Raw genomic sequence first — 22915 nt, forward strand, 5'->3', positions numbered from 1 at the left:
ACCTTTACCTTTACCTTTACCATACCCTCCAACATTTTCTTGATGAAAATAGGGACGTCCTAAGGAAAAGTGGGACATTCTGGGATCAAAGCAGAAACTAGGATGGGTTCTGTAAATCTGAAACTGTCCCTAGGGACAATTGGGGGGGTCTGGATTTGAGCACAAGAGCACTCTCCCCTCCTGTGGTAGGTAAAAGTTCTTAAAGAAGGAAGGAAGCTATACAAAACTGAAAGGAAAGCAATTATATTTGCCATGCTCAAAATGATTATGTCAGCATTTGAATGCAAAGAAATTGTCAGAAGCAGCTGAATATTATTTTCCTGCCAAATCAACCCACATCACTGCCCCCCCACCCTGCCACAATCTCTCCACAATTCCATTTACTCCATGTTCCTGGAGAGATTTAGACGAGATGGTGCTGATTGCAGCCTCAAAAAGCCCTTGTAAGGCTATTTCTCACTGCTGATGTCAGTTTTGCTTGGGGGTTTAGGCTAGATAATCAGATTGTGTTTTATTCTGATAACCCACAGGGTAATTGAAATTGTTAAAAGTCAGAATCACTGGTGCAAGCACTAGTAAGTGAGAAAGCAGTAGACATAAAGGAAAGCAATCAATCATGTTCAATATACTGTAGGAAGAAAATAGAAGGAGGGTAAAGGGCTGAATTTGCTAGAGAGGCATTACAGCGTGAGGCATTCAGACCTCTTAAAAGGTAGGCATTTAGCTATAACATTTGACTTCTGAGAGTGCTCTTTTGCTGTCAGCACAGGGGGTTTGGTTATTTCGAAGTCTTATTCAGACAATCATTTAATGTGAGGCAGTTAACTGCTAATTACTTTCATTCTACCCAGAAGACTATCTGAAGCTCTCATTCAATGGGTGGTTTGCTCATTGAGGAACCTACACAAATTTTATCTTGGGGGTGGGGAAATGCTGTTGCCACTCCCACCGGCCACTGAACCAAGTGGGTTTTGACCATACACAATTTTGGCTTTAAGCATGATTCCCTGAAACTTAACCCTTGTGTATGTTGCAGGCTTACTGTATCAGACGACTTGGTGTGTGGGGGAGAGGGGTTTAATGGACTGGAGTGGCTAGAACTCTGAACAGGAGACACCCCTCCACTGCAACATTTTGTGGTAGGTCAAACTTATCCCATAAGTATGCCTGAAATGTTATGTGTGCACAGCTGTAAGTTTCATTGAACTTAGTGACAATTACTTCTGAGTAACCATGCACAGGATCACAGGATAAGTTTGTGAAAAAAGGCGAGGAAAGTGATAAAGCTACATTTTGGTGGTAGTGGCAATGGTGGGCTTTGGTTAAGTCAACAACAACAACAAAACAACAACCAGTAATAAATATAATATCTAAACCCAATAAAGCACTGTAATAAAGTTAAGCAATTTTGGTAGCATAAAGTTACATTTGACATTGAAGCAAGTTAGTTCTTGCTGAGCTACTGAATAACATTTCCCCATAACAATGCCTCTGTAAAAGAACAGAGACACTGTTTAATTAAAATTGAACACTTTGGAAAGAAGCATAGGGTATTATTGGGAGAGACTGATTCTCCAATGACACCACACACACACCTCAGTGGCTATGGGCCCTGCAGAGATACCTGATTGCTTGGGGCAGTTACAAGACATCTGCAGAAATGCAGTTGGTGAATAGTGACAGTAGGTGAACTTGAAAGAAACGGAGGTTAACGATTGTTGGAGGGTAACCGAGATACATTTCTATTAGTTCTGACTAATAGCCAGAGGCCACACAATCATGAGCAAATTGCCTCCAGGTGACCTAATGTAAAGCGCAGGCCAATTGAAGCTGCTCTTGCTCAATTAAATGCTGCATTTGGGAAATGCCAGTTAACATTATCTCCGCCGCACCTCATTCTGCAGCCCTCCAGAGAAGGTTGCAACTTGAGCCAGCTAAACCCGCCAGGGATTTTCAGTGCAAATAGCCTTAAAGGTGCATTTCTCTGTGCCCTCACAGAATACGTAACCCTCAGGCAACTTTTAAGCTTGAAAACGTAAGGTATTAGGATGGCTGGCGCTGAAAAGCTAATGCTAAAATTAGGCCTCCGTCAGCTGGCAGCAGGGGAAAACAATTAAGCATTTATTTTAAGGTTCCAGTGTGCCTGCTTCACTTCAAAAACATTTTTGACCAGTTTTGAGTATATATCATGGATTTTATCCAATGGTGTCCCTCTGCTGGCTGAAGACTCTTTGATCTAGTGGAGACTCCCACAGGTGGAATGGGGAGGGAGGCTATTTTTGCCAATTCAGCCCCTCCCCACAAGCTTCCTGCACGATTTGCCATGTTATTCCTCAACCTTTCGGAACAAACTTTAAGGGGGTAATGAGGGGGCGGCTAGAGGGGAGGGGCACATTCCTTGCCTGTTCTACTTGCCCGTTGTTCGAAAATTGTTTCAAGCAAATAAAAGTCTACATAGTGCAATAAAGATCTAGCAAAAACAGATTATCTGAAGATCAGTCTAAACCACAGCCTCTTTATAGTTTATATAACAAACTAAGATGCAGTTCGTTTGTCTGTTTCAGCCAAACAAAAAGAGCTACTGCTATATCTGCAGTACTGCTATTCTTGGCAGAATTACAATTTAAGATATTTTTCAAAAGTCATGAAGTAGATTACTTATATATCTGCAGGGAATATTTTCTAAATTTGTAAGGAAACTAAAGTATTATCTACCCACCAACTACTCTGCAAACTATTTCCTCTCAATTCATTTATTTCAGTGTTCATTGCAGTGAAAAGCTACCTCAGCAGGTGGCAGCAGAAGCAAATAAATTACTCTCCTCCCCACCCAGCCATGCAAGCTATTTATAATCTATGCCAGCCGTGTCACAGTGGACCTGCCTAAGACAAAAAAGAAAAAGAAAGTAAAAATATTTTGAATATTGCTGGACAGAAATAAGGTGAAACAAGTAGACAAACATTATTAGGCAACCATTTGTGCATTTGACTACTGCTAGGAATGGAATGGGACGCGGGTGGCGCTGTGGTCTAAACCACAGAGCCTAGGGGTTGCCGATCGGAAGGTCGGCGGTTTGAATCCCTGTGACGGAGTGAGCTCCCGTTGCTCAGTCCCTGCTCCTGCCAACCTAGTAGTTTGAAAGCACATCAAACTGCAAGGGGGGAAAAAAGGTACCGTTCTGGCGGGAAGGTAAACGGCGTTTCCGTGTGCTGCTCTGGTTTGCCAGAAGCAGCTTAGTCATGCTGGCCACATGACCCGGAAGCTGTCTGCAAACAAACACCAGCTCCCTCGGCCTGAAAGCGAGATGAGCACCACAACCCTAGAGTCGTGCGCTACTGGAGTTAACGGTCAGGGGTCCTTTACCTTTACCTCTTAGGAATGGAATATCTATTCTGGTTTTACTCTCATTCTCATTTCTCCAATCTTGCATTCAGTCCTCCTGAAAATTAATCAGTACATTAGTACATAGAATCATAGCCTTGGAAGGGAACCTGAGCGTCATTCAGCCCAATCTCCTGCAATGTAGGACTCTTTTGCTCAAACCCACGACCCTGAGACCAAGAGCCTCGTGCTCTAGTGACTGAGAAGAGGCTGGAACTTTGTCCTGGGCCGTGACACAACTCCATTAGAGAATCATCAATAGCACCACTGCCCCCTAAGGAGAACTGCGGGCTTCAGACAGAGAAGGACTACCCTTGGTCCAAGTGACTGCAAAAATTATGGGTACTGAAAATGAAAGTTGAAGGATACTTCCAGGCACTTGTAACATATTTTAATATGAATCTTTGTACCTAAAAGCTGGCAGGGGCTGATGGCAGCTGCAGTCTAACAACATCTTTAATAATAATGATAATAAATATTGAGGATATCACTTTAGCTACCTCTGTAATAAATGTTTCTCATCTCAGTACTTCAATCTGACTTCCAACAAGGCAATCAGGCAATATATTTTTAGCTCATTAAACAGGTACAAGATACTCCAAATGCATATAATTACTGCAAGAAACAAAGTGGCATATGCATAACATGATGCTATTAGAGCGAAATTCGTTATGCACATGTATTATTATCAATACTTTTCTTTTGGTAAAATTTAGCACTATGTTTCCTGTTTTACTGTTAAACATGAGCAATTCCTCTTAAATGCAAGAACGTAGAACCCTCCTAGCCTTGAGTAAACACTTTGGCACAGACTGTTAGTTCACCTTAGCTTCCACTGAAATACATTGGACTTCAAATTTTTGATTGTGATGAGACTTAAACTCAACTTAGTCTAGATCCAGCCCCATGTAAGCATCACTTTTTCTATGAGGAAAGCAGGAGAGACTAGGTAAAAAGGTAAAGGTAAAGCACCCCTGGACGGTTAAGTCCAGTCAAAGGTGACTATGCAGCGCTCATCTCGCTTTTAGGCCGAGGGAGCTGGCATTTGTCCACAGACAGCTTTCCGGGTCATGTGACCAACATGACTAAACTGCTACTGCCACATGGCGGATCGTGACGAGTGCCAGAGCGCACAGAAATACCGGCTACCTTCCCACTGCAGTGGTACCTATTTATCTACTTGCACTGGCGTGCTTTCAAACTGCTAGGTTGGCAGGAGCTGGGACAGAGCAACGGGAGCTCACTCCATTGTGGGGATTCGAACTGCCGACCTTCTGATTGGCAAGCCCAAGAGGCTCAGTGGTTTAGGAGAGACTAGCATGGCCCCCAGAAACATTAATCTCCGTTAATAAAAGCATGAGTTGGGGCAATGATGAAATGCACACTGCATGGATGAGGCTGACAATACATTCCATTTCTTCATTATCTATGTCTTTGCAGCCCAAATGATATTGATTACAAGTATTTCAAAATACATTCTATTCTGACACGGAAAATGTTATAGAAGAAGACTCCACTGAAGAGAAGAGATCTGAAGAACAATTTCGCAGGCAGGAATTTAGCACTCCCTTCTAGAGAATACTCTTTTTTAAAAAAAAAAAATTCTATAACTATAAACTCTGTGGCAGCAATGTTTAGCATTAGTGTAAATAGATCAGTTAAAAAATTAATAGCCTGGAATGCTGTACTAAAATGTTGCATTTATATCACAGGTTTCCTCCAAGGAGCACAAACATTTTATTTTCATACATTTTAATAGCAACATATTTCCGCATTTTATCCACTTTTAATCTCATCGGTTAAAATTCTAATTCCATGGAAACCAAGCAAGGCTGAAACTAATCATGCTTTTAAAATGTGCATATATAACTGAAATATTACTTTCTATTTACAAATATTCACATCTGAATGCACAGCATGCACATTGTGAATTCAGGCTTTGCTGTGAATATTTCTTTCTGTTCCATAGTCAATGGCACTAAAATAGCCATTAATGTAAATGAACCTATTACTCAACAGAATTTTTCATGCTAAGTAAGTGTGCGATGTCAGGGTTAGAAGCACTGGAGCCTATGTGTGAAGTCACAGCTAATGAATATAGCTTGAACATCAAATGCTAATAAAGTTCTGGTAATGAACTCAGCATGTACTTATTTGTAAGCTAAAAATTATTCATGAAAAAAATCTAATGGCATGTTTCCAATTGAAAATAAATGTGTGGAAAAATACATTGTTTATGGACAAGCTTCTGCTTGAGGTCTGGCCTCTGCTTTTAAATGCAGGTGGACAGGTGTTCTTCTGCAGAATATTATCTCATGCATATGGTATTACAACTCAAATCTGAAAATGCTTATTTGCTTAATTTTAAATCCTGCCCCCCAATAAACCCATGTACTATAATGTATCTGAGCACCCTGCAATTAAACTAAGCTGATGTTTAAGCCTACTTCTCTGTTGACATTAATCAGCTTACAACCAAGTAGTTCGGCTGAACTCATTTGTGGATTGTGATGCAAGGGCAGAATTAAACGCAGGCTTATTGGGGAGTTTTCCATTTCTGAACAGCACATTTGACGCTTTAATTGGCAGAGCGTTTTGAAGAGGACCGACTTCTCAGTGCGAATAGTGTGCAACATTTTAGACCTATGTACATAACCTCTCTCAACAGAAGACTGCTAAGTGCTTCTTAATGATGATTAGTTATGCTTTGCAAAACACCGAGGAACTGTGTTATTGAAATTATTTTGCAGTGGTAAATGGGGCAATTAAAATTTGGAATAATGACTGAACTGGTGAATCCAGAAGAATTGGATGCTCCATGGTTGGCAAGACAGATGTTAAGATCACTTGATCTCAGTCATAAAAGTATACCATATTCACAGAAAGAAGTTGTCACCAGGTGTTCACTGGAGTACCACCTTTATAAGCAGGCCAAAACCTGACCTTATGCTCCAGTGAAACTAAATATCACACACCAGCTCGGCACATCCTTCAAATCAGAACTTCCCTTGTTAAAAATACTAGGTTTGCTTTTGTTTCCTCACTTGCTGTCCTCAGCTGTGCTTTTAAAAGTCCTTCACTTTCCAGTCTTGCTCCTTCCTGATGTGTTGCACTAAGAACAGCACCCATCACAGCTAATCAGAGCATATTCCCTGCTTCTTTGACAGAAAAAGCCTATAGGCTTCCTTTTTTAAAAATAAAAAATAAAAAACACTTTTATGTGAACAACCGCACAAATGCACCAAACTAAAAATACCTTGCTAAATACTTCAGTACAGCAGGCTCCAGTTATCACAGATTTTTAATTAAGCCTTAAAAGTTTTAAGATCTCTGACAATGAGTGGAGATAACATGCTGTTTCACGGAAATAAATAAATACACACTGAAGCTTGAGTAGGAGAAACTGACAACATGCCTTGTATCTTCTTTTGGCCTATAAAGATCAAGGCTTTCCCTGCAGATCATTGATTTTTCTCTGCCATGTTCCTGCAATTTCATAACCTTCTGGCTTTCCATTAGCTGTTGCGTCTAAGGCAGTGTTTCTCAAACCTGGGTCTCCAGCTATTTTTTGGACTACAACTCCCATCATCCCTAGCTAACAGGCTAACTGTAGTCTGTAGCTAACTGTAGTCCAAAACTGGAGACCCAAGTTTGGGAAACCCTGGTTTAAGGGCTCATCCAGACTTCCTTTTGTGCCACACTCCTAGACACAGATGCATACTTTCCCCCACCCCACACGACACTTTCCCTGTGAAAACCTGTTCTATACTGCTGAATCGGAGCAAACAGCAATCCACAGGAAATCCAAATTGCCATTTGTTCTGATTCAGAGTTAAAGAGCAAGTTTTCCTGAGGAAAGCAATGAAGCAAAAACAGGAAAGAGGGGGTGGGAGCTCAAGGTGGTGTACATCATTCTCTCACTCTTCATTAATCCCTACAACAGCCCTGTAAGGTAGGTTATGCTGAGAGGCACTGACAAGCCCAAGGTCACCCAGTGAACTTCATGACTGAGTGGGGATTTAAACCCTGATTTCTCAGGTCCTAGTCTGACATTTTACCACTATATTACACTGGCTCTTTTTATTTCTCTCCTTATGGAATTGTACAAGTGGCAGGGACTATGGCAGTCATCTAGTCGAACCCCCTGCAATGCAGGGATCGTTTTGCCCAACGTGGGGCTCAAACCCTCAACCCTGAGATCCAGATGTCCAACCAACTGAGCTATCCCACATAACATTTATACCATGGGCTACTTAACAAGAGGGTTCTAGACAGAAGGAATAAACAGTCTCCATTGAACGTGCAAATTCACGTGCACGGAACAAAGTTCTGTAGAACTATGTGGAAGTAAGTCCCATTTACATGAGAAAAAGCATATGCTTAGGATCTTTTGCTTGAAATCACAAGTGGGGAGACTTTTGTCGTACCCCTATGCTGTTTGTGGGCTTCCCGCGAGCACTTGCTTAGACACTGTGAGAACAAGATACTGGACTAGATGGACTTTGGGCCAGCAGAGCACTTTTCATGTTCCTATGCTAGTTTTATAAAAAGTGAAAAGAAAGAACATCCACACCCCTAACATTTATTCTTAAGATAAGCCTTCAGTGCCCTCTGAGCCGCCCTCTGAACATTTTACCAAAATTCTTCCACGTCTCCCCGTTCTGCGGAAAGATTGCTTTTCACCCCTCCCTACCATGAATGGCTGAAAGAGGCAGAAGTTATCAGAACAGCTGTACTTTGGTCTTGCTATGTTCAAAGGAGTCTATACAATTATAGTGGTACTTTGGGTTACATACGCTTCAGGTTACAGACTCCGCTAACCCAGAAATAGTACCTCGGGTTAAGAACTTTGTTTCAGGATGAGAACAGAAATCCTGCGGCGGCGTGGCAGCAGGTGGAGGCCCCATTAGCTAAAGTGGTGCTTCAGGTTAAGAACAGTTTCAGGTTAAGAACGGACCTCTGGAACAAATTAAGTACGTAACCAGAGGTACCACTGTATCTGCTAGAGATAATAACGTTACTGAAATCACCACATAGCGCACCATGTTCTGTGGCATTGCTGTGGTATAACCAGTTTATAAGACAAACTTGTGCTCTGCTGAAGAAAGGGTCAACTGCAATCTCAGTTTGGAGAAGGAAACATGGGTTATACATTTTGTCATTTATAAATAAACATGAGGAACCGTGAAAGTATTCAGTCATTATTATTATTATTTTTGTCAACGTAAAATACACCACAAAAGACTTCCTTTTATTTTGCTTTTCCCTTGCCAATGCTGCATCACATCACACTTTACTGTTGTCTGTCAGATTTTCTGCAACAGTCTAGCAGGCTATAAAGGCTTTATGCTGAGAAAAGAACCCAGGGGATGTGGGAACAGTCTTAAATATAACATGATATATAAGTGGCTGTTAAATTTACCTGGGGAAAGACAGCAAAGAAGCAATTTTAAAAGCCAGCATTTTAAATTGAATGTTGAACTGACACCTTAAGTTCTGAGAAAAGGGACTGCAACAACACATCAGCTCGCAAAGTGGAAGTGCTTTACACTAAGCCTCACTGTTCTCAAAGCCAAATTGAGGCTTGATGCCAGTAAAAATCTATATCCTCAGCTACGAACACAAAGGCTTCCAATGCTGCCCGACTTTCCTTGCCATTAAGTACTCCTGTCCAATTCTGTTGTTTCCAGTGGTTTGACTCTTGGTTTATGAGCAAAATCAGGACCCAGTTCACTACCCTTTGTACGAAACAGCTCTTAAGTTCGGATGCCAGCTTCCTATTACTTGACATCCCAGCATCCATGTACCTTCCTTGTTCCTATGTATCAGTTTTCAAGCAGCTGAGGAAAGTGTGATGGGTCAGATCTGGTAGCTCACCCATAATGTGTACGATCCCCTGCGACTCCCCGGGAAAGTCAGCATGCTCTGATCTGAGACAGTAGCAGATGTGAGGCCACTGCTGCTCCTGGACTGCGGCCATTCGAAACCAGCTTCCACCTGCTCACGTTTGGTTTTCTGCTTCCTTATGATCTGCAGCACGTCGAAAAGGAAACAAGGAAGGGTTCAGTGCAGAGCATTGCCACGGGAGCCATACCAAACTGACTTGGGACTGAGTCATCAAGATGTGAGACAGAAGCCTTAACATGGCTTCTTCTTTTCCTCTAGCTCCTGAAAGGTTGAGGTTTGGGCAGGTTGTGTGCAGTTCTGTTATCTGAATTCACTGTACTTATAAAAAGCCCAAGAGTGAATTATAACAACAAGGTGTGTGTACACACAGACACACACACACACACACACGAGTACTTCTATTTGCCTTGAAAAATCTTATCCTTCTAGAAATTAACCTCACGGTGCATATAGAGAATTAGCAAAACTTAGGAAGTGGGCTAAGACATTAGGTGCTCATTATGTGCAATGTCTATGCAGTCTTAGGGCTTGTCCCTGCTCTTTACTGCTGAATTGGAGCAAACATCAATCCATGGGAAACCCAGTTGACATTTGCTCCAATTCAGCAGGAAAGAGGGGGTTTTCCCTGGGGGAAAGCAGAGGGACAAGCAGAAGTGTGGACAAGCCCTTAGCCACTAAAGCAGATCTAGTAGAGGCATTTTAAAGAAGTATTAAAGGTACTGAAGTTATGTGAATGATATAAATAAGGGAGGGCTATTAGCACAGCATGTTCAGTGCTTTTCTCTGGCCCTAGCTTAGCAGACCTACAGCACTTCAGTTTAATTGAGATCATGCTGTTCTATGACATATTACATTTTACCTGGAGAACGAAGAAGCAGTTTAAGAAACTGGTATTTCCCCCATGCTTTCTCTTGTTAAGAGAAGACTTGTTTTCACATGCAACAAAGAGGCATATCCCTCTGCTGAGTGATACATTTCTCACTGGGTTTCATTTATACTGCCTTACTAAATCCAAGTGCATGTTGATCTACACAGCTATAAGCCCTTACTGCAATGCAGCACTGATTTCATATATAGAACCAAACAGCCCATGAAGAGGTTAGGGAAACACAGCAAAATACACTCTGAACTAATAATACATTCTAGCAAACAGAGGGATCCTACAGTATGAAATAAACTGGTTGTCCCCAGTGTAAACGACAAGAGAGGGAAATAGTTTTTTTACTATCAGAACACGGGGGTGAAAGTAATCAAAAGGATACACCAACTTGTGCAAAAAAACAACCCACAAGCACCACCACCAAACCATTGGGCAGACTAATGGGGTGAGGTGGGGAAAACCCTTGTTTGCCCAACAAATAACACAACGTACCCCCTCCTTCTGAGTCGTGTAAAGTTCTGAGCAAAAGCTATTCTTTACACTGTAGTTTACTATGTAAAGGGGATTTCCATTAGAGGAGAGACAGCTATGGAGTTGCTACAGAATTCTATTTATTCTGACTACTGCAGTTTTAAGTAGTCAGGCTTAGGACAGGGAAAGCAACCCCTAGAACCACCACATGGCTTGCTGGAACCTTACCTTGCTGTAAGGAGGCATGGACCACCCCTTAACCCACTCAGCCAGTCCCCCACTGGCCTTTTTAATGAGCCAGGAAGGACAAAGATCTAGCATGCCTTTGGTAGCTCTCATATTTCCAGGGATCTGGTCCACACCCTTGGGCTGTGCAAATTGGGGGGGGGGGACCCATCCATTATCACTGGACAAGCAGGGGCCAAAGTTACATCCACTTGACCAGTGTCAAGTATTGCATCCAAGTCAGAACGGATCCGAGTGATTTTGTCAGCAAAGTGCTGAGCAAATTGTTCAAAGAAGGCTGTTGAGTAGTCAAATTTCTCCTCCAGAGTATAAAAGATCCCTGACCACTCAAAACAGCTCTGCTGGATGGCTGCTTGCTGATGCAACCGAGGCAGAGAAAAATGTTGGATTTTTTTTTTAAAAAAATTTTTGCTGCCTGCACTGCCACAGAGTAGGTCTTCAAGCAGGCTCCAGCCTATGTTCAGTCAGACTTGTCCCAAGTATTCTGCCAATGTGGATCAAATTATGAGTTACATTAATTGCATGGCTAGGAGCCACTTTAGGGGTTTTTAGAAATGTAATCCAACCTGTTGGGTGGGGGCAATTTTCACTGGGACACCAGCATGTGGGGAGTGTAGCTTAACCCTTCTTTCTGAAGCTGTGATCCTAATGAAAGTTGCCACGAACCTAGAGTTAGGGCCAATGGGAGCCCCCCTAAGCTAACTTTAGACAGGTGGGGTGATTTTTTTGTTGGGATCATGGCTGGAGAGGCAAGTGTCAAAACTCACTTCGCCCTGCATTGTTGCCCTGATGAAAACTTCCACCTTCCATGCCTAGGATTACATTTAAAAAAATGCTGGCATGACGGCTAGAAAATTCGACAAGCATACCGATAACTTTTCAAAGGTTTCTATACGTTATCATTCCTAGTAGTCAAATCACCTAGTAGCGAAGTCTTGAGTCATACCTTCTGGACAATGGTGGTAGCAAGCTCTTCTATCAGCTCCTCCTTATGGTCCCGTAAGTAACAAGCTTCGTTCTGTTTGTCCTGCACAAAAGGCATGCACGGGTAAGGACTGCATAAAGCAACTCTAAAAATGCACAGAATGCCAATGAAGAAAAAACTGACCGCTGTTGACAAAGCTCAGAAACACCATGGCCCTTCTACTTTGCTCCTTTCATTAATTTCTGCGTGGTTAGAACTTAGGAGAACTAATTTTAATAGCCTCTGGAAAGGTTACAGGGAGTGGACTGACTACTTTCATACTCTGGACTTCCCAAATGTTTCTGGCTAGGTGTCGCAGGAAAGATGACGACAGGCTAGATCAGCCTTTGGTTTGATCGAAGATGATGCTATCACTTGGCAAACCTGTCACAAACCCTCCAAACAAGCAATAGGAAATGTTGCCAGCAGAAAGTCTCCAGCACCTTTACCATCTCCTAAACTCAGGCAAACCTAAGGCTTGGCAAGCCTAGGGCTTGCCAAGCCAAGCTGCCTATGATGGCACTTGAAGAGGTGTGTTGGCTGGGGGAGTAGTCAGTAGATGATAATCTGTTACTTGGGGGGTGGGTTGGGGGGTAGACTTAAAAGTAAGTTATTATCATCATTCTTGGTACAATAAAAGGTAAAAGTAAAGGACCCCTGGACGGATAAATCCAGTCAAAGGTGACTATGGGGTGCGTCACTCATCTCACTTTTCAGGTCGAGGGAGCCAGTGTTTGTCCACAAACAGCTTTCTGGGTTATGTGGCCAGCATGACTAAACTACTTCTGGCACAACGGAACACCATGACCGAAACCAGAGTGCACAGAAACACCGTTTACCTTCCCATCGCAGTGGTACCTATTTATCTACTTGCACTGGTGTGCTTTCAAACTGCTACATTGGCAGAAGCTGGGACAGAGCAACAGGAGCTCACCCCATCATGGGGATTCGAACCACCAACCTTTGAATTGGCAAGTCCCAGAGGCTCAGTGGTTTAGACCACAGCACTACTTGTGTCCCCTTCTTGGTGCAATAATGAGGATATAACTACACTGTAGAGCTTTTAAATAATGCAATAAAATATCCTATGATGGTGAAGATCAGAGTCTTCTCTGACTACACTGCTCCTGCTAATTAAGCAGAAACTATCTTTTTTTTTGGGGGGGGGAGGGTGGAAATATCATTATCAAAATAATGAATATAATTACAATATTCTTACCAAGCTGTCTCCGTACATCTCTGCCTTAGAAATAGCTTCTTCTATTGCTTCTTCTGCAACACGCAAGGCCACAGCAAGGGTGTCCATCATGCTGTGTCCTAAGCAAAGAATGCATTAAAGCATGTTTAGCATTTATGGAACGGAGGAGAGCAGTGAAGTGGGGGGGGGGGCGTGGCAGCGAGAAATGCCTGTTTTCCAGAACCCCTCTCTTTCTAGGAAAAATACATCCATTCACCATTTCCCTTCCAAAAATTATCAGTCTGTGCAGATAAGACTGCACTGTGTTTCAGGTAGGAAGCAGAATTTGCTTGCAGAGCAAATAACTCCAATTGACTACAAAGGAAGGCAAATAAATACTTTACATTTGATATATAACAAGAGCAATCCCATGTCTGGATATGGCAAAACCCCTGTTACAGTCATGACAGACAGATATGAGGATAGAATACCACAAATATCCCAGTAGGAGACTGTTGTTGAGCTATAACTCCCATCATTCCTGGCCATTGGTCATGTTTGCTGGGACTGATGCGAGTTGCAGGTCAGCAACAGCTGGAGGGCCAGAGGTTCCCCACACCTGCCCTAGAGCAACAAGTATACTTAAAGATACATAAAGTTAGGAAAGTGACGGGGAAAGGTGTGGGGTGAAAAGTGGGGGATGAACAAATGATTGGTGTGAAGATGTATAACTATTCTGAAAGCATATCAGGATGAATGCACAACAGACAGGGTGCGTGGAGGAGCCCTAAGTTTTTTCATCTTTAGGCACTATTATCATATGGAGGAGATCCATCTATGGTCCAGGTCATTTCATCCAGTAACTCAATTTGCAACAATTTAGTTATAGTAAAACACATGCACTTTTGAACGTAATTACCTTCTGTCTGTCTGTAGAAAGTAGAGTCACTGCCACAAATGCTTCCTTCATTTTCTATCGTTCCCTCACAGAAGCTTCCTGCTTCTACTCAAAAAGAACATCATTGTCATCGTCACCGTCACTGCCATTCACTAATGCCATATATAACTTAATAAGAAAAGGGTTCCCTCTAGAATGTGGCCGTTATTTCTAAATGCACCACCATTACAAAAACAAGCAAACGGGGGAGGGGGGAAGTGAAATATCCTTAACACAAAAGACATGCGGCTGAAAAATAAATCCTTTTAAAAAAGAAGTTATTGTGCTTCGTTTTTCAAAAATATTTCTTTCCAGAGGAGAAAAATTTATCACACCTGGCTAATCCCTGGATTCAGACAATGGCTGCTGGAGTAAGAGAGAGAACTATGAAGTTAACAATAAGCAGGGATTGCACGCAGAATGCCAGTGCAGAGGACTTGCTTTGAATGTGACATTTTGGGCTTGAAATAGATCACGGATTCCAAAGGGCATCATTTCATATAAGAAAAGGAAAATTAATCCTGCTTCTGTATCAAATGGAACAAGAGGACTTCTCACAGTCACAGTGGAAAGAGACAAACATCAGTTGCCAGTGATGGAAAAAGAGAGGAGTTGTTTCTTTGAAACCGATATAAGCTCTCACAAACCCTGAGGGGTAAAATGATGTTTTATCAGCATGGTTAATAAGCCAGTTTTCTGCCACGGACATTATAATAGAATTAGTAGCAACGTTGCCATCGTGCCTGATGGGAGAGGAGGAGAGTATGCTAAGCAGCTAAGAGGCAGCCTTGCGCAGCTCTTGGCTCATTTGTCATTTCCTTCCTCCTTCTCTCTCAGCATTGGCTTGGTTCCTGGGATGAGAAGGTAGCTCTTCCCCTGCAAGCCCTTCTTCCCAAACTGCAGCTCCCTACCTAAACTGTTGTTGCAGGCAGTGGCTTGAATCAGGAGTGGTTAGGCAGCCAGCAGACTCAAGAGAGAGAAATAACCGTAGTTTATTGATATACAAGTTCCATGGAGGAATACAGCGCAGGTACTGCGGCACAGAGATTGAAATCCACATGGATTTTTCAGAGTGATTTGTGAGCAGGATACTGAAAGGAAGTTTTGGGGAGGTGATGGGGTGGTGGTAGGGGTGGGGGAGACTGGAAGACTGGTACAATTTAGATGTTCCAGAATTACTCTGACCAAAGCGGAATACTCATCCACCCCCTCAAATCATTTCAAACTTTCATGCTTTATTTCTCTTTGAGTCCCCCTTTTCTGTTCATCACTTTCCTGAAAGGGGCTCTATCCAGACACAAAGGATACTTGGCTGTTCAGTGCGGTCAGAGGCCAGAACTTCCTCAGCAATGACAGCTTAGGCTTATTCTGGAATGTGCTTTGGAAGCAGCAAAAGGGGGCTCTAGACATGCTAGCGTTCTCATTTCCAACAGCCAAGGCTTCAGACGTGAATGTTGGCTATTATAAGCTCTGGGACCCTGTAAGATCCCCCTGCAGCCAATTGGGTTACATCAGGGGTAGCCAACATGGTACCCATAAGTTTTGGATCAGGGATCAGAAGATCAAGGGTTATGGGAGTTGTACTGCAACAACCTCTGTAGGGCTCCCTGTTGGTTTCCCCTAGGTTACAGAGGAAGCTCATGTAAAGACAAACAATAGACTGAGGTCCTTGTTTCTGCTGTAATTGTACTAATAAATATGATGGATGGAAGATTGATTTCTATCTGTTCTCTGCTGCTTGGAGTTGCTTGGAAGCAAGGGTACCTCTGGGCTGCATTATGCTGGCAGTCTATAGTATGAAAGCACAGATGATGAGTAGCCTCTTACTGCAAGGTTTCTGCCACCTTCGGCTCAGAGATCTTTCCATGCTTTTTTTTAACCAACATAATGTTTTCCATCTCCATAAAGACATTCCCTGATGGGAATTAATACAAAAGGAGGAAAATGTTCCAGCAGAAGTTCGCTAAGATGACCTAACATATAAAGAATGGTACTTGCAAAAAGCAAAATAATAATAATAATTGCCAGTTAAAAATTAGATGTAAGGATTTTAATTGGATTAGAACAAAGCTAAAATAGGGGCACCCTTAAGAAGTGATAGCAATTTTTCTGTATGTGCCAATTAGGGGCAATGGCACAGCCATGGGTACCACCCGCATGGCTTCACATTATGCACACTTCTTCCTTAACTCTGCTTTCAAATGCCTCTCCCCTTCCTGAAACACACTGATGACATCTTCATCATCAGCACCCATGGGCAGTAAATCCTTGAGGAATTGCAAGGAGGCTTCTATAAGTTTCTACCCCAACTAGTTCATTCTGCACATTCTTCTGGACACTACTGTGCAGCTACACAATGGACATATATAAGCATTGCTTAGACCAGAAACCACTGACACATTTTTGCACAATTCTAGCTTCCACCCAGAACACACCACAAAGCCCATTGTTTATTGCCAAGTCTTATGATACAACTGCATTTCTCCCAGCTTTGTTAGGACACAGATCCATGCCTTGATATACATGAGACATTACAGATCAAGAGCCAGTAATAACTTACTACAAGACAGATCCAGAAGAAAAGATGACAGGATACTATATCATGTCCCATACTGCTCACAGCTAAAATCACTCCAATGCATTTTCAATTTTCCTGGATAATAACACTTTTCTCCCACAGGCCTTGCATAGCAAACCGACCTTTGCCTAGAGATAGCCCACTAATTTAAAACAGCTGATGACCAGCAACAGGACACATAAGAGAGAGATAAACACAGAGGCTAGATCAGAGGTCGGCAACCTAAGGCCCATGGGCCGGATCCAGCCCATGACTTCCTGGAACAGGCCCACAGCCGTTCTGTGAATCGGCGTGGGGATTCTGTGCTTCTTTTCCCCCGCAGCGCCAATTTTTTTCTCACCGCGGGGACCAATTTCTGGCGTATATGCTATTTCCGGCACACTTCCGGTGTGCGCATGTGCACACGCTATTTCTGGTGCTCTTCCGACCCAGAAGAGCGCCGGAAATAGCTTCAGCACACGCAAAGGTGCGCACGCTCCCGTCCACTGAGAGGTCTGCCAGGGAGTGGACCAGCCCAGCCTCAAAAAACGTTGCCAACCCCTGGGCTAGATCCTGCAACAAGCCTAGATGCATCTATCTGTCCCTGTATACACTCAGGCAACACTATTACAGGTTCTAAAGTCAGCTGCAATACCAGGTTTCCACCCATCTTCCAATGTGATACATGCTCTCACCTGCAAGCAAAGCTCTTCTGCATAGACCGAGCAGGCTGGTCTCTACACATATGAGTACAAGCAACACACCCACACCCAATTTATGTGGGGTTTATGTTCCGGGTGATCATGGGCATAAGCCTACTCTGCCTCGTCCCACCCTTTTCCGGTGTCAAACACGACGCGCACAGTTGTGCATGCATCAAACAAGCGCAAATTAAGAGTTGCCTGTAAACGGAAACAAATCTGACATCAGAAACTGCAACAGCGGAAGAACATTTCAGTCTCCCGGAATACCCCAATTGCTGACCTGAAAGTTGTCATTCTCCAGCAGAGGAATTTCAAATGGAAACACCAGTTTGAAATTTATAAATCAGACCTAATCAACAACTTTTATTCTATTCGCTTTAATCTTGAATGCAGACAATAGTTTACAATCTCACTACAGGTAGCAACTAGCATAAGAAAATGAGGATAACGCAACCGGTTATTGCTGTTAAGAAAAGCAAAATAAATATTCATAAGCTTTACACAGAATTCTCACAGATTTATGCTTTGCATTCCTGCCCTCCATACCCATGTATGCACAGATGTGATAAAGTGGACTTGTGCCCATGAACATTTATGCTACAATAAATCTGTTAGCCTTTAAGGTGCCACAAGACATTGCCTCTATACCTAGTATATCAGAACAAGCTCCGGTCTCCAGCCGATGTTTTCTGTATAAATTCTTCAGGACTTTAGCACTTCCAAAACGCTTGAAGCGGCTTTTCACATTATTGTAGTACCATTCCAGCGACTGAGCTCGTAAAAGTCTGGAAGAAAAGAAGAAAGACAGATTTCAGAAAATTTAGAACCAAGCTGGGGTTTCTTTTAAAACAATTTCTCAATAGGTTTAGGAAGGCTGGGCTGGGGTAAAAATAAGTAAAATATATAAATTCTAATCACCACCCCTGGTTTTAGCCTAGCTCTCTATCACGATGTTTGTTGTAATTTGTCTAATCTGCAAACTGAACACATTTTGATGCTCTTACAACAGATAACATTATGGTTTTAGGTTTGCACAAGCAAATAATTATAGTCATTGTTCAGGTGTTTTGAATTCTTCTTTTCTCTCTGTTTCGCAGAGGTTTTGAGAAAACATTCTTTTCATAACAATGGAACCCACCAAACAACTGGATTCATGGTATGTTGATCACATCTTCCTCTGCCCCTCCTCCCTTCCTCTGGTGATCAGAAACTATTTTGAAATTCACTTTGCTATGCTTCTGGTGAGTTTTTAATCTGACATTTGTCCGATATATTAATTTCTACCATGAAGTCTAAATCTGTGTATCTTTTCTGCATGAATTCCCTAACAGATTGTGATGAATCTTCTAAAGCTTTTCAGCCTCTTAGCGTTATGTTAAGTCATAAATGTCCCTCCTGATTCCTACTGTACAGAAAGGATCTGGAAGGGAAGGAGCTATCCCTGTTAGAAGCTATTACAATAAAGGGCCCAATCAAAAGAGAAATAAGGACACAGTCTGCTTGTTTCAGAATCCTTTAATGTTGACCTGCATTTTGGAAACCACAAGTAACCGTGTTCTGCAAATGCAGCCTTTAAATGTATGTAGAAAACTGAATAAACTCTACCTCCAGATCTATATATAGAATTATTTTCTTTCACTTACCTAGATTGCAGTGTATGCCGATTCTCTCCATGAAATACAAACGCTCATTTAAAGAACACTGTTACTCTCATTTTAAAGGGGAAAATGGCTATAGCTATTTTCTTCTAGTTTCCGTGCTACAAGGACAGCCATGTTAATTGTTCGCAGCCTGAAATCCCAAGGCCATAGATTGTGTTATGTAAAGTCAAATCCTATTAACAGGTGGTTTAAAAAAAAATCCACAGAAGCAATATTGTGACTGAGTATCAGGATTATGTGTCATGTGATGATTCAGTCAATATTCAAGTACTGAAAAACTGACTGGTTCAATGAACGAACCCAATGTAAAAGTGTTACTACAAACCATGAACTGATGAATGTAAAAGTGTTACTACAAACCATGAACAAAAGGAGAGTGTAGAGGCAAGAAAAGAAAGGAAAGAAAGAAAGAAAGAAAGAAAGAAAGAAAGAAAGAAAGAAAGAAAGTTGCTTCCACACAAGCTCTTCATTCTGAAATGAGAACAGTAGGTAGCAAGCCAAGCCTTAAATCTTGAGTGGTGCCCAGGACCTGGTGCAAAATTGAAGTGGTGTCAAACTTGGTGCCCATTTCCTTCCAAGGTGAGAGGAAGTGACATAGGTTAAGCCTGGCAGAACAGCTTACTTTATGGCATTAACCCCTTCATGCTTGAATTAGACTCATGCATGCTGGTTATATGAGGCTGGGTCCCTACAGGCTGATGAAGCTACTCGTCAGCCATGCACTTGAAACTGAGCAGTAAAAGAGGCAGAAGCTGCAATGAAGAAACAACTAATTTAAGGTATGAAAACCTTGAAAAGACTTCTTAGCGCTTTGCCAGTACCACAATGGATGCCACAGTTGCATTTTAATAATGGCCCCGAATCTTCTCTAATAAAGGCCATAGGATGGCACAGGCAGACTGGAGTGCAACATGTGTTGGCAATAACATTGTCTGGATTCTCCTTAAAAAGTGAGTGATGGCAATTACAGGCAAGAAGTGTAAAATATGTGTGCGGGACAGGAAAGAATGTGTGGCTTTGAGATTTGCGGTGTGTGTGTGTTTGTTTGTGTGTGATAGTTGCTTGACATTCTCCTTGGAAGCGCTGGGCCCCAACTGCCCTAGTGGACCAGCCTTCACAGACAAAGATATTCATGAGAATCTGAAGATACTGGCAACATTCCTTGCAAGCTTCTAACATTTCACAGATTAAAATAGATGATATGCTTATAGCACCTTTCCCACCCCTCAAAAACCACTGCTCAGGCACCATCGCCTGCATCAGACATTGTTCAGTGCTCTGTTCCATCTGCTATATTCATTTGCCCTTTGCTATCTTCTACTATTTTCCACTCACTGAAAAATCCCAACACAGTAGTGCATTTTTTTAAAAAAAAATCTACCATCACATACTTGTCCTACACCAAGCTTTATCAACAGTCAAAAACAGATCTCAGCATCTGTAGTGTGTGAAATGTCAGACTGTGATTCCTCAGGGTACAAATACGCATGCATGTGTGTTAGAGATTTAATGCACCCATCTACCCGCCCAATCAATAATGTAATATCTAGAGATTCTGAGAAAGGAGTGGAACTCTGAAGAGTGACAATGCTAGCAGCTCATTGTGTGGCAAGGTCCCAAACCCTCCCGTGAAGTGGAATAAAGACACATGAAAGAGTATTTTAGGTTAATGGGCGAAAAAGGCCACAACTTTATTGGTTACAGAATGTGAGTGGTATTGGCTTAGGCATTGGAAACCACACAACTATATCTGACTCCTACCCATCTGCAGGAGTCTTGGAAGGGTTAACCACCAGTAGGGGAGCCCTGCCAATGGACATCAACTAGGAACTCCCCTAGGGTCACCGCTAGGGGTGGTGCCATGGCCCTAGCCCCCCTGTCTGGGGCTTTGGACGGAGACCACGCCCCCGGATTCCTTTAACGGACTACCCTTGAATTAGGAAAGGTAGGTGATGGCCACTATCTCCCCTCACCTTCAACCTAATACTCCAATGCCTAACCACCTAGCCTTACAAAGTTGTGACGATTTGCTATGAGGTAGGAGAAAAAAACCAAATGGCCGGTGCCAATTTGCCAAGTGGAAAAATTCCTACCAGGCCCCTTGGACAACCAAGGTGACCAACCGAGGTCCATAGCAAAGTCAAGAAATAAAAGAGCCTAACCTAAGGGAGGGAGGGTGGGAAAACTGGCCGAGCAGGGAGAAAAGCAGGGGCAAGGATGGCCTAAGGATGACGTGGCCGAGGACCATCCAATGGCACAGGGGCAATCCCACCCTGCGCACGTGAGAAGGACTTGCTCCCAGCCCGCAACATCATCTCTCTGGGAGTGGGAAATGGCTTACTAACACTATTTTAATGAAGCATCCTCAGAAAGCAAAAACAGGGGAGAAAATGAGGGCAGTGATTTATCATAGAACTGAAAACAAGGACTGGACCAGGTAAGCTTGCTAAACACTTGGAATGCATGCAGCAAGCACTCAAGGACTAACCCTTTAGAAACTCTGAAGAATTCCAGGTTTCTTTTTTAAAACCTTTAAGCTCTCGTACCTGCAGAGGAAACCTGGAGAACAGGGGTGAGTGGAATCAACCTTAAATGCTCCTATATCAGAAGCGTATTTGTAAATATAGCGAAATATAAAACAAGTTTAATTCCCCCAGCTCATCATTTTAAAGACAAGTTTATTATTCTGAGAATATTCAGGTTCTAGGACAAAGATACAGCCCTATTCATTTCACTAGCCATGATCCAATAATTCATCTGATTTTGGAAACACTGCAAAAACCTGTCAAGAGAAAGCCAGAAAACCAGTATTGTAGCTGCAGTCTTTCCACTCTGGCTGGTGCAGTACTAGATGCTGATACCAGATGGAAGGAAGATGTCTTGTCCCAGGGGCTAAAAGACCTCAGTTTCATTAGTTTCATAAAATAGACACATCTGCCCATTACGGTTTTCTCACCTGTGAAGGAACAGCTTTCTAGACAAAATGAATAAATGGGTTTCAAATGGAAAATTAAATATATATGGTTTTCAGTCTCCCAAGTTCAGTTTTTCCTCGTCTTGCTTATAAAACCCTGTGAAAACCTCTCTTCACTGATGTTGCCAGCTACTCTTTCAGAATGCTCCTCAATAATCATTCGTATCATGCCATCTTGACTTAATCCATGGTCCCCAATGCTCTTGGGGTACACCCCCAATGACTTTTCTTCCATTCCCATTTCAATGCTTGATGTCACACGGTCAGGAGACATACCCCCCCCCCAAACGAGACACCCCTCTATCATGGTGCTTTAGTGAGCAGACAATATATACCGGCCCTATCTCATATGTTCTGTTTTGCTGCGCAGGGCAGTTGATTAAGGGATCTTTGTAGCACATCTTTGTAGCAAGTATACACCAGAAAAACAGCTATATTTAAAAACTGGAAGTTGACAGATTATTTGGAACATCAAGCTGGCATATGTTCTGCATGCTTGACCCGCCCCCACCAGCCCCAAATTAACTAGACATGAATAAATAAAGGAGAACACTGCTTTCAGGTTACCTGTCCACAATAACTATTAAATATTAGCAGATCTCTGTTTCCACATATTTGTTTAGTTAGTTAGCACAAACACTTTAAACTAAAAATATGCAGCTCCCCCAATTGCTACAATTATATGTATGACTTAAAACCAACTCACCTGAAGAATTTTGACTACTGACTTTTACACAGAGTGTTGTGAAATGTAACTAAAACAGCTCTGGGATTTATTGCAGGGAGGGCTTAGCCACACTTACCTTTCCTCCACACTTTCCAGGCATGGCCAGCTTTTTAAAGCTCTGTGTCTGAGTGCCCCCTTTTCTTTTTGCTGCAGAGCTCCCCCCCAACCCCCCCCCCCCACTCTAAAATGCTGAATTAGAGCTCCACAGAAAACCCAGATAGCAGTTTGCTCCGATTCAACTTTAGAGAGCGGGTTTCTGCAGGGAAAGCTCTGGAGCAAAAAGGAAGGTGGGGGGAGGTCTTTGGACACAGTGTTTTAAAGTGCGGAC

At 42.5% G+C, this 22915-nt stretch overlaps 1 protein-coding gene across 6 annotated transcripts in view; it reads right to left on the reverse strand.

The window, feature by feature from the left end:
* MYRIP (myosin VIIA and Rab interacting protein) overlaps positions 1-22915 on the reverse strand; it is a 149357-nt gene that overhangs the window by 31522 nt on the left and 94920 nt on the right. For all 6 annotated transcript variants that reach the window (XM_053409639.1, XM_053409640.1, XM_053409635.1 and 3 more), the window contains exons 4-8: positions 17874-18010; positions 13947-14030; positions 13070-13167; positions 11833-11913; positions 9260-9412 (exon numbers count right to left, since the gene is read on the reverse strand). In XM_053409639.1, the coding sequence (XP_053265614.1) occupies positions 9260-9412; positions 11833-11913; positions 13070-13167; positions 13947-14030; positions 17874-18010 (553 nt within the window). The remainder of the gene's footprint in view (positions 1-9259; positions 9413-11832; positions 11914-13069; positions 13168-13946; positions 14031-17873; positions 18011-22915) is intronic.

The sequence above is a fragment of the Podarcis raffonei genome, chromosome 12 (assembly GCF_027172205.1).
Source record: "Podarcis raffonei isolate rPodRaf1 chromosome 12, rPodRaf1.pri, whole genome shotgun sequence".
Taxonomy (NCBI): Eukaryota; Metazoa; Chordata; class Lepidosauria; order Squamata; family Lacertidae; genus Podarcis; species Podarcis raffonei.